Here is a 12978-nt window from a genome sequence, read left to right as displayed (position 1 = left end):
TTAATTTGTACAGAATCAATTTAAATTTGTGGTAACCTCATAGATTTTGAATGTTTATTAAAATGATCAATAAATTATTTCACTTCCTAAAGGCTCTAAGGGAAAAATATGGAATTGAGGATAAGATGGTGTTGCCTTTTGAACCGGTAAGAAAACCTTATAAAAGTCTTTTTTTTTTTGCTACACTGGCACTGAACTCTCTTATTTAATGAATGAGTCTCAATTTACATATTTAGTTTTCTTTCTGAATGTCTGCACCTCAGGTTCCCATCATTGAAATACCAGGCTACGGAAACCTTTCAGCCCCTCTGGTCTGTGATGAATTGAAGATTCAGAGCCAGAATGACAAAGAGAAACTGGCTGAAGCCAAAGAGAAGGTTTACCTGAAAGGATTTTATGAAGGGGTGAGTTTCAATCAGCCGCTTAAATCAAACCCCCGGTGGATTTAACTTCAGGTTTGAAAGGAATCTTTATAACTTGCAGTAACATGGAGCGACTATGAAATGAATTTGCTAAAGTGAGGTATGGGTTTCTTTCAACTGGCCTGCTCCCGAAAAAAATCTGAGCGCAACCTGAATTTATATAAGAAAAGAGACATTTTAGGTTTTCTTTTTCTGTAAAGATTTTGCCAGACCATCACATTGGTAAATTCAGCACAGCCATCAGTGTGTACAGTTCTGAGATTATCTGCAAAAAATTCCTGTCTGACTTAAAATATTGCACATATATTATCTATTTTTACATTAGTGTAAGTGAGCCTCTGTGAATGTGTCTCTCAGATCATGCTAGTTGAGGGCTACAAGGGGCAAAAGGTCCAAGATGTGAAGAAGCCAATCCAGAAGATGATGGTTGAGAAGGTAAAACATTTAGCTCCAACTTGAATTATTTCTTGCCTCTGTGCAGTGATGCCCTTGTGTGAGATACCTTTGTGTCTGTAACATCCAAATTTATATTATTTTTGAATTATCAGTTTGTTGGATGCTTATATGTTACAGGGTGAGGCTTTGATTTACATGGAGCCTGAGAAACAGGTCATGTCTCGTTCAGCTGATGAGTGTGTGGTGGCACTTTGTGACCAGTGGTGAGTGTCTCTGATATGTTTATCAAGGGAAAAAAAAAAACATTTTTTTTTTAGCAGGTGTGTGTTGATGTGAAGTTGCTACAGTTTTATAACTTGGAGTAAAACATACTGTTAAAAGAAAATTTAAACATGTAACATTCAAAATAGAAAAAGCATTAACTGTTCTTACACCAAACAAAAGCTGTAGTTAACATTTATCAATTGTTTTAATATCTAGGATAAAAAATGAAGCGCTTGTCATGGGTTGTTGGTTGGAGTCTACTTCTTCGTTCCAGTTATATGTGGTCTCAATTCTTTTTATTTCTAATTACCAGTATTTTTTGTAGTTTTTGAATTTCTGGCTATGATGAGTGAGGTTTTATTTGGTTCATATGAAGAAATTCATATAAAAAATATTACATTTGTGTTTTGTTCAGTATCTGCAGTAGATGTATGTTTGGTATTTTGCAGGTATCTGGATTACGGGGATGCTGAGTGGAAACAGCAGGCCAATGAGGCTCTGAAGTCACTGGAAACGTAAGCCCATGACTTTAAGAAAGAAAATTGTTTCATATATACTCACTTTTCAAGGCTCTGGTAATAGCTCAGGAACACTCGTTTGGTTATTGGGAACAGCAGGAACTAAATAAGTCTAAGGTAAATCATTGAAAGATAAATAATTTTACTTTTAATCTTTTGCAAAATTCTAGATTTTGTGACGAGACGAGAAGAAACTTCGAGGCAACTTTAGCCTGGCTACAGGAACATGCATGCTCTCGTACCTATGGGCTTGGTAAGTAGCTCTGTCTACAGTTGGTTAAAATGTGCACAATAACATACAGCCTCTATGGTTTAGTTCTATTTCTGCTTTTTACCTTGCCCACCAACAGCCACTTAACAAACAGTAGAAAAACTGTATGTTAACTGCTTATTTCTTTGACGAACAATAGATGGAGACTAAGGATGGGTCATAAGTACCCAGGATTCAGCCTGTGTTCATGCAGGAATAGATGCAGCTTGAGGCCAATTAAGAATTCATTTCAGGCCAGAGTAGTACATTATTGGCTTGTTGTTGTTGGCTCTTACTGCAGAACCCCATCTCCATTTAGCCTGCCTTTAATACAATGCTAAATGGATTACCTTCTTCCAGATTTAAACATAAGACAATATGCATTTCTTCCTCCAAACATGAAACCAGTATTTGATAATGATTACAGCTTCACTCATACTAAAGACAGAAAACATCCATCGGCTTTACTAAACCAAATGTTTTTCTTTCTTTATTTTATAGTTTTTATTCTTACTTTTTGAATTGATCATTTTAAGCCAGAAAAAAGGAGCTTATTATGCAGAAAGGATGCTCTACAAACAACACTTCAGTTTAGTTGTATTTTGAAACCTAAATAGAGATGTTTAGATGCCCTCAGAGACACCTCATAAGTTTGAGGATCTCGTTAGGATGATGGAATTACTTATTTTTTTCCTTATAATGATAACTGATACGATATATGTCCACAAGTACTTATTACACAACAACATGAGCCAAGAGGCTCTGAAGCAATCAACATCATGTTAAGAATATGGCTTTAAAAAGGGAATGCAAAAATACATCTTCACAGTGTATTAAACCCAGGTTATCTGATAAAAGGGATGAATGAGTTTGGTTTTGTTGTCTGGTAACGCCTGTATCTCTGTTGAGGCTGAAAAAATCTAATCGTGATTAATCAATTATTAAAATATTTGGTGAACTAATTTAGTAGTTGATTAATCGATAACTGGAGTAAAGAGGCCGTAAAACATACCTTCAGCTGACAGAGAGACCCACTTAGAGCAGTAATTATGCCAAAATTGTAAAAAAAAAAAAAAAAAAATATGTAAACATTTTGCATTTAAGATAAAAAAAGGTTTTCGTCTGTCAATATGTTCTATCCAGAACTCCTAGTGAAAAGTTTGTAGTTTCACCTTTGATTTGCAAAAAGTCTTCTTTAAGGAACCTTTGGCTCTCTGGTTATTAATCAATTAATCGAAAAAATAAATAAATATAAACAGTTTAATCGATTTGCAAAATAGTCATTAATTGCGGCCCTGATCTCTATTTATTTTAAGAAGTAAAAATTTTAATAAAAGCTTTTGTTTGTTGTTTTTGGCTGAGTATGAACCCAGATTAAAAGACGACATGTTTATAAAAAACATTTTATCATTTTAAAGAAGTAAATTGTTGTTTATATAATTTTCTTTGATCTCTGTTTACTTGTATCCATGGTTGTCTCTATGATTTCCCTCTTCGACTGGACCACCTGGTTACCATAGGAACACGGCTCCCTTGGGACGAGCAGTGGCTGATTGAGTCTTTATCAGACTCGACTATCTATATGGCTTACTACACTGTAGCCCACCTCCTCCAGGGAGGTGTGCTAAACGGACAAGGAGACTCTCCACTGGGCATCAGGTAAGGATGCACCAAGCACAGACCTGCTATTGAAGCAAATATTGAACTAGAACCTATTCATATCTGGGGGGGTGGTTTATCCCTTCTTTGTAGCCTTTTTTTTTTTTTTCTTTCTCTGCTATCTAACAACCAGACCTTTCAAGGCCACGAGTTATGATATATTCTGTCAAAATGTCTTCGAACACACAACCACTGAAACCCAATTGACAAAAAATAGCCTGTATTCTACAACTTTAAATTGCGTTTGCTGTAAGCAGTTAAATGTGTTTCTCTCCCACCAAAATAATAGTTTGTTTAAAGCACACATTCACACCCAGCATTTGCAGTATATATGTCTGGTATTTAGCTTTGCTTTGCCTTAACTATATTTTCATTTTTCTACAGACCAGAGCAGATGACCAGAGAGGTGTGGGACTTCATCTTCTTTAAGTCATCTCCTTTCCCCAAGACTGACATACCCAGGGAACACCTACAGAGGCTGAGAGGGGAGTTTGAGTTCTGGTATCCAGTGGATGTCCGTGTGTCTGGAAAGGATCTGGTGCCCAATCATTTGTCCTACTATCTCTACAACCATGTAGCCATGTGGCCTAAAGACAGGTGAGGTTTCCTCATTTGACCTGCTGGTGTAAATTGGGTTCGCCTTTTAGAGTTATATTTCTTTAGTCTAAAGTAAGGAGTCGTTAAGGTCGGAACAAACTTAATGAATACAGAGTTTTGCAACCATACTTACAGCAATTCGCCTTTATCACAGATTTCCACTTTACAACTTAAACTGATGTGTTTTTGTAAAATTCAATATGTTTGACAAATGCAAAGATATATAAACAAACTGAAGAGAAAAACGCATGCATTTATATTTTATATACAAATAAAAATCTAAACAGTCTTGTATGGATTTTCACTGTGAAACTACTTTAAAAGTAACTACAGCTGCAGGTCTTTTGAAAGACATCTCCCCTTTTTTCACAGAACAGAATAGATGTTTGGCCGTTTTTTCTTTGTTCATACTTAATGTGCTTGAGCCACTTTGGAGAGAGATTCTTTGCACATCAATTTTTAGTTGTCAAATGTTTTCAGTTTAGGTCTGGACTTTGACTTGGAGGTTTTCCAGTTTTAACAGATTTTCTCCTAGAATTGCTCTATATTTAGCTCCATCCATCTTCCAATCAATCGTGTCTTGCTTCACTGTTGCTGCAAAAAAAAACATCCCCACAGCATCATGCTGTCACCACCATGTCCCGCAGTGGAAATGATGTATTCAGACGGATGTGTTGTACCAGTTTTCCTAAAGCACACTGATATTTTCCATTGAGGCCTAAAGGTTTGATTCTCGTCCCATTAAATAAATCATTGTCTGCCATGTTTGCTGTGTTCCTAAAGCCCCTATCACACCTTGACGATTTAGACAGTGTATGCCTGACATTCCAGAATCTTCTAAAACGCTGACATAAGCTGAACCTTCCATGTATTTTTTCAATTTTGGGCATATACACAGTGCTGAATTTTTATAAGAAATTCAGAACTTATGTCCAACAACAATCTAACTTATGCATAATGCACGGCAGCGTAATGCCCATGACATGTCACAAGCCAGTGTCCTGAGGGGGGCAGCAACACGCCCGGAGTATCCTGGCCTGCATAAAAGGATTTCTTTGATTACTGTATTAACCTAGCTGCTATTACCGCCCACAAAAAAAGATATATAAAAATAAATATATTAAGAAAAGGAAAGGTTTGCAGTTGCAGCAGATTCAGGGCATTTCTGCTTGGAAGTTTGTTGGTCGTGGGCGTGAACGCAGGCACGATCCATCACACTCACCCTCTCGCTCACCCTATGATAGGGATGAAGCCTGGAGGAGAACTGATAGTTTCCTCCTGTGAAACATGTGCAGCGGCCGTCTGGAATATGTCAAATATGTTGATATGGATTAATAATGCATAAGTTTTCACAAGTTACTCATAGATTTTGGATACACCCCTTTCACTTAACGTATGTCAACGATCAAATAACTTACCTGAAACTTATGCCCACGTATGGCGTACTTGCCATATGTCGATGTGTGCCAGCGTGCTCATAACTTATACAAAACATACCCATAACTTATCCAATGTATGCCAACATTTTTGCCAGATTTTTCAAACGTCAGGCATACGCTGGCTTAAATCATCCAGGTGTGACAGGGGCATTACTTAGCTCATTTAGATGTTTGAATGGTAAACCCAAATCTTCAATAATAGCTTTTCCCATGAATCTCTTCAATACAGGGAACGTTTATGAGGCCAACTAACAGTTGAACTTTCTACAAATTGAATTCCGAGACAATTTTATTTATAGCAACACCAGAATTTGGCTTAATTTGAGGTACTTGAACTCGTCGTCTTCCTCTTGTCTGGGACCCGATCAAAGGGGCAGCAGTTTTCAGAGAGTCACCCAGACTTCCCTCTCCATAGACACTGCCTAATTGGAGATATATTTTAGAATTTTTATGTTTAGGCTGAACGATTGTGCCAAAAATAAAAATGCCATTATTTTTAACTAATATTGCAATTGCGATTTTATCTTTATTTTCTCTTTACTAACCCCCCGAGCTTGTAGATATATCTCCACAGGCTTTGAGCTTTAAAAGCTTGCTTGCAAGGAGTCCATTGTTGCTGGACTTTACTGTAATTTTGGTTTGGGAATGCGGTTACTTCTAATTGCATGCATGAATCTGTGTGCTACCTGTAAGTATGTGACTACGTTGCCAGAGTCTTCTATCTTTTACCCCTGCCTTTAGGGAAAAGCACAGCCTCCCACTGTACAAGCTTCTCCTGACCATGTACAGGCTGATGGCTGGCATTGTGCAGAATATACAGGAGTCTATGCAGTGCGTATAACTTCACATGATGCTCGACATTCCTCATTTTAGGGAAGAAAGTGCTTCTTGTAAGAGTTGTCATAAGATACGTGTTTCTCGTAATTTTAAGACTTCATTCTCTTAATATTACGACTTTATTCTCGTAATTTTATGACTATTCTTGTTGCGACTTGATTCTTGTAATTTTACAACTTTTTTCTTGTAATGTTACAACTTTATTCTCAAAATAGAAGAAAAAAAAATCTCTAGCCTGTACCCAATACTCCTTTGTACCATCAGGATCCAGGATTTGTTGAAAGATTCTGTGAAGATTCTTATACTCGTGTTTTTCTAGCATGAGACTGTTATACCTATATCTATACGTTCCTTAAAAGGCCACAGCTGGAATATAGCCAATGTTAAAAGCTGTTCTCATTTAACTGTTAGGAAGTTTTTATTTTGGAAAACAAATAATCTGACATCAATGACTGGTGTGAAGGAGTTAATTATTTAGTTAATAATTTCCATAGTGATAGCACTGTTCTTAAAATCTTTCTATCCTGATCTGAACAGCTTCTTTCCGTATTTCACCATCATGAGTGAGCAGATGCAGTCACCAAATGGCTTAAAACTCGTTGAGTAACTGAGTGTGGGGCACTGACAGAGGCACTGATTCTGTGTCTTTGTATCAAAGTGTCAGACGCTGCTCTCCACTGGCACAACGACAAAACAGGGAAATGGATTTTGTGAAATCAGTGTAACAAGGAGAATATCCTTTAATAAAAGAAACAATCTTTTATTTCCTTTTACAGTGGGAAGTGGCCACAAGCTGTTCGAGCAAATGGGCATCTGCTTCTTAACTCCGAAAAGGTAAGCCAAGCAATACTAGCCTAAAATGCCTTTTTTTTGCTCAGCACATTTCCATGAAATTAAAGATACTGAAATCTGGACAAAAAACACATATCCTTGTTTTTGCTAGACACAAAATCTCCTTTTTTTGTTCTTAGTCTTTTGTTATAATAAAATTTTGGTTTCTGATTCAAGCCTTTAGTTTTTATTTAACCCTTTGTCACTTTGATTCTGTCTAGATAGCTACAAAGGGTGCTAAAAGGTCAGACTGGTACAGGAAAGCTACAATTTTACAACTACCGTATTTTCAAAACCATAAGGCACACCGTACTAAAGGGCGCAGTCTCAGTTATGTGTGCCATTACTGTATTTAACACACACATAAGGTGCATCGGATTATAGGGCGTGGATTTTATATACAGGTACATGTCCTCTACTACGTTTAAATACCTCTACTGCGTATTTAAAAATAGAGCGTGAGTATTACAAAGTATTAATCAAACCTGGGAGCTGGCCGTGAGACACATCGCTGATGACACAGAGCGCTGTGATCACTCCTCTGAAACAGTTTATTGACGCATAAATTAACTTAAAATGCAGAAATCGGCCGGTAGAATATGTTCGCTTTTATTATCCTGGTGCCTTCAGCTTAGATTATTTAAATGGAAAAACACCTACCAGCTGCCGTGGTGAATCGCAAGGAGCCAACCCGGCCAGAGGCTGCTGTTGAATGGGATTCCTACTGACAGCGCACCGCCGGTATGTGGGGGTCTGAGCGGCTCCGACAGAAATAATATTGGAAGGCAGGATGGTAATCTGGATAAACTGACTGCAATGATTAAGTTTTCAGGTGGACTTTCTCACTTAAAAATATATTAAAACTACTTTATTCCCACTGATCACAGCAAATATAGCTGTAAAGCAAAGAAAGGATAGAGTAGCTCCGCCCAACGCGCGTCAGACACACTTTTGCACCGCGCAGCCAGAGCAGCAAAGCTGCTTCAGCCGCGCATCAGAACTAAACTGGTACAAGCAGCAAAAATGAAGCAGCAGATGCAGGAACGTAGCATTACTTTGAACGGCCGGTTCACACCGATGTCGAGCGGTTGAAGTTCCTTTGTCAGACCTCCTGGAATAACAGCAAGCACAGCCTTCATTTGTTTCACCATGTTTTTACATCGGCTGTGAGATGGGCATGCATGGAGTCACAGATTAACAGCGATGGTGATGAGTTTAAAAAAACCACCTGGTCTCCTTACATACACCTCCCTCAGCCACTCTTTCATCATCTCCTCAATGAGGAGATGATGGAGGAGTTCTGCATAAAGCACATACCTGTTCTTTTATACACAATCTACGCCCACAATTCCCCCTTTAACGTTCTCATGGTGGTCTCAGCAACGTCCGCAGTAACAACACACATAGGGCGCACCGCACTATATGGCGCGCCGCACATTTTGAGGGAAAAACAAGACGTTTATATGCGCCTTATAGTCGTGAAAATACGGTATGTCTCACGTCACTTCTCGGTTCGAGATGTGACGGTGCAAGGTGTAAAACTAGACTTATGTCTTTGGTTTTGTAAACCTAGAAGGCCAACCTATCTGATGCCATGACAGAGTTGGACATGAAGCCATTATTTTTAAATAATGTAGGAACATGCTCCCTGTTTGTTTAAAGAAATGTTTTTTTAATGTTTGTCCAGGATCTGGATTTTCTCAAATAGAATTACACCAATATTAAATGTTGAATTCCTTTAGATGGATATTTCTTTCAGGCTTTATCTCTTATATTTGTCGCTCTGATTCATTGAGATGGCACTAATTAAAAGGTGTGTTCTCTTCATATAGATGGCAATAAAATAACTTTTGTCGTGGGTTAGCTTTAAACAACTGTTTTATAGATCAGTGTTTTGTTGAGGCAAAAAAGTTAAAATTATCCTTTTTGATATGATAGTAATTGATTTGAATGTTAAGCATTACTACATTTACCAATTACAAAAATGGCATTTAGCTTATGATTAGTAACTCCAAACTAAACTAGTGTTGGTATTAAAACATGTTGTGATGTATTAAAAGGTATTATGTTCAACATAGAAACACCTGTTTGCGTCCTTTGTTGAATATTCCAGCTTTTTAATTTCTATTTTTTTTTCTCATTTTTTAACTGTAAATCTAAATTTCTGTTTCAATGCATTTGTTTTGATTATAGACATACGGTTAAAATAACATGGCTTCCCACATTTATTGTTTGCTATTATTCTTTTTTTTTGGTATGTTTCTTTTTTACCAGATGTCCAAGTCAACCGGAAACTTCCTAACTCTCAGCCAAGCAATCAGCAAGTTTTCAGCTGATGGTAAAATCATTTTTGTGTTGTCTTCCTTTTGTATTTTATACATCGTCTTTCTTTACAATGTCTTATTTTACCCATTATTAGTATTCTCTTGTATTTAAGTGATATGTGTATTTTTGTTTCCAATGGATTGCGTTGTTACCATTTTCTGTGTCAATCGATGGCTAGAATTACAATTTCACATCATTACATGGCACATAACATAGATGATTCAATCCAGTCACACAGAACATTTTCTATCTAAAGAAACCCAACTGATTGCATTAAAGGGGAACACCGTTTTTTTTTTTACATTGGCCCCTTGATTTTACGTTATTACACCATGTTCTACTCACCCATATTATGTTTGTGTCATGCTGGCGTACCATAAAGAATAGATTATGAACAGTTTAGTTTGTGCCTTCAACTTGTTGCCCATAGAAGACGTTACTTGGATATAACAAAACCAAATATCTTCAGAACAGCTCCAAATGAAACGAAAATAATATGGGTGACTAGAACATGATGTAATAACGTAAAATCAAGGGCCCAATGTAAAAAAAAAAATAAAAATAATTGTTCACCTTTAAGCGATTTAAGTTGTAGGATTCACTTGTATTTCATGAACATGTAGTGACGGTAGTTATTAGTTAACTGTGCTTTTGACGTTGGAGCAATCCCTCCACCAAGCTTTAGTGCAGCAATAGTGGAGAAGAAACATACCTTTTAACAGGAAGATTTACGCTTGAGATTATATTGTTTATCATGAAATACTTTTTTAGATTATTATTATTATTATAGTGCAAGTAGCCAGTGCGTAATTCTATGTATCCTTATATATATTTTTGTCAAATAAACAAAATAATAGTTTATCCTTCCTGTTTCTCAGCTTTATCTACTGGTCTTTGACCATGCTTTATTGGGATAATTGAAATTTGTGATAAATTATTACACATTCACGTTTAGTGCACTTCACAGTGACTGAGCGTCTTTATTGAAACAAGAATGTTGTGGGTCCCATAACATTTCATTTATTAAATGTTTATTTAAAGGTTTATTAAAAAACACGTTTTAATAATAGTCTAAAAATATACTTCTTGGATTTTAATATAATTTTGCACCCTAATAGAAATGAGACACCTCACTCTTAAAACCTGCCTGCTTTTATTCCTAAAGGTGGTCATTTCAAACTTTTTACAACCCTACACTGCATCCATATCATCAGCCCAAACAAATACCGCTCAGCCAACCTTCTTCAAATGAGATTAATTTAAGTTGGAGGATAAAGTTCATTTTCTCCTTATGGAGCTGATACCTAGATAAAAAAAAAAAAAAATTACATTTAATCCTCTCGTTAAACGTTTACCCTCTTTCTTGCTTTCAGGTATGCGTCTGGCTCTAGCCGATGCTGGGGACACGGTGGAAGATGCCAATTTTGTAGAGACCATGGCTGACGCTGGCATTCTGCGCCTCTACACGTGGGTGGAGTGGGTGAAGGAGATGATCGCTAACCAGAACAACCTGAGGACTGGTCCCGCCGACACATTCAACGATCGTGTGTTTGCCAGGTATGTGAGAAACATTGCCAAATTGGTTGGACATTTTCAAAGAACCTTTTCAGATATTGAAAGTAAGCGACATGTATTATTGTTTTTGTCTCTTGTGAATATAAGGCAGATTTGGATGTCTAAAAATTTTATGACAGAGAAGTATCATGGGAAAAAACTTAAGATTCAATAATATTTATATCATTCTGGATGCCAATCAGCATATGTAGATGTAGATGTGTGTATGTATATATATGTATATATATATATATATATATATATATATATATATATATATATTAGGGGTGGAACGGTTCACAAAATCCACGGTTCGGTTCACGGTTTCGTGGTCACGGTGTTCGGTTCGGTATATGTTTATTGTTACACCGAAAAATTAAAAAATTTATAAAAAATAATGAAAAAATGAAAATTTATGAAATTAATGAAAAAAATCCCAAAAAATGTATGAATTGTAATTATTTTTAATGATCCGCGGAAACCCTGGATCATTTCTGCATGTTTTGCTGCTTTGAATTTAATCATCTCGCGCATGCCCTCTACGATCTCCAAGAAACTCAGAGCAGAGCGGACGGGAGCCACAACGGAGGCTGTAGGCTTTGCTTTGTGCAGGCGGTTACGAGCGCAGCGGGGCGGAGCGGAATGCTGATGGAGTATGAGGGATTTCGGGGTTAGCATGACATGTTGGTCGTGTTGCTGTTAGCATAACCAAAACGTGTTGCACGATGCTTGCACACTGTTGCACACTTTTATCCACAACTTTCTTTCCGCCATCATCGTAGGTCACTCTAAATGCAAAGTGGTCCCATACAGCAGACCTATAAAGTGCTGCTGGCGCGTCTTCCAACGCCTGTTCTTCCCCACTCGCCATACCCACACAATTCTCCACAACAACTGATTTTTTTTCTGCTACACCCGGCTACGCTGCTTCGCTTCTTCTTCTTCTTGTTTACTACTGTGGTTGGCTTTGGTCGTAGTGCCGCCACCTTCTGCTCTGGAGTGTAAACACTTCTCCTATGAGAAAATGGAGCAGCGCATGAACCGAACGCAACACATGCGAATCGAACCGAGACAGTCGAACCGAACGGTTCGGACGGTTTTCATAAACCGTTCCATCCCTAGTGTGTGTGTGTGTGTGTGTGTGTATATTTATATATATATATATTTGTTTTTTCATTCCATTTCAGCAGCAGCAGTGCGTGCGTGTGTGCGTGCCAGGAATAAGAGGGAGAGCGCTTTTTTTTTCTTTGTTCCATTCCATTCCAGCAGCAGTGCGTTTTGTGCCAGAGAGAGAGGGACAGATTTTTTTTCTTTTTTTGTGTAGTTTTAACTACAAATATGATCTTTTATCCAGTGAAATGAATGCTGGCATCTTGAAGACAGAACAGCATTATGAGAAGATGATGTACAAGGAGGCCCTCAAGAGCGGCTTTTTTGAGTTCCAGGTAAATACTTTACCACACTGGATAAGATCTTAAAGGTTTTTGTTATTCAGCTTAAGAATAGGAATTGCTCTGAAGCGTATTGATATTAGAACTTCTTAAGAAGTTATTATCCATTGAAATGTCTATAATTGAGTAATTTGTAAAAGTGCTACTCACTCATGATCATCTTAAAGTTAAGATGCAGGTGTGATCAACAATGTCATGCTTGGTCTTATGGAATGCATTTGGGTTCCAACATATATCAAATGTTTTCATGCTTCTGTTTTAGGCGGCTAAAGATAAGTATCGTGAGCTGGCCATCGAAGGCATGCACAGAGACCTTGTCTTCCAGTTCATAGAGAGACAAACACTGCTGCTGGCCCCCATCTGTCCACACCTCTGCGAATACACATGGAGTCTACTGGGGAAGGTATAGAAACAGATTTTTGGTACTTTTCTTCT

General features: G+C 37.5%; 1 protein-coding gene across 2 annotated transcripts in view; it reads left to right on the top strand.

Annotated features, from left to right (window-relative positions):
* Nucleotides 1-12978, top strand: part of lars1b (leucyl-tRNA synthetase 1b) — a 30631-nt gene that overhangs the window by 9927 nt on the left and 7726 nt on the right. For both annotated transcript variants that reach the window (XM_038292074.1, XM_038292075.1), the window contains exons 13-25: nt 93-146; nt 264-404; nt 780-857; nt 996-1081; nt 1532-1597; nt 1771-1853; nt 3371-3509; nt 3894-4106; nt 7159-7216; nt 9488-9551; nt 10912-11095; nt 12447-12537; nt 12806-12946. In XM_038292074.1, coding sequence (XP_038148002.1) covers nt 93-146; nt 264-404; nt 780-857; nt 996-1081; nt 1532-1597; nt 1771-1853; nt 3371-3509; nt 3894-4106; nt 7159-7216; nt 9488-9551; nt 10912-11095; nt 12447-12537; nt 12806-12946 — 1398 coding nt within the window. The remainder of the gene's footprint in view (nt 1-92; nt 147-263; nt 405-779; nt 858-995; nt 1082-1531; nt 1598-1770; nt 1854-3370; nt 3510-3893; nt 4107-7158; nt 7217-9487; nt 9552-10911; nt 11096-12446; nt 12538-12805; nt 12947-12978) is intronic.

Source organism: Cyprinodon tularosa, unplaced genomic scaffold (genome assembly GCF_016077235.1).
Source record: "Cyprinodon tularosa strain WSP-4 unplaced genomic scaffold, ASM1607723v1 ctg307, whole genome shotgun sequence".
Lineage (NCBI taxonomy): Eukaryota > Metazoa > Chordata > Actinopteri > Cyprinodontiformes > Cyprinodontidae > Cyprinodon > Cyprinodon tularosa.
The sequence above is the reverse complement of the archived record's forward strand: the minus strand, read 5'-3'. Positions and strand labels throughout refer to the sequence as shown.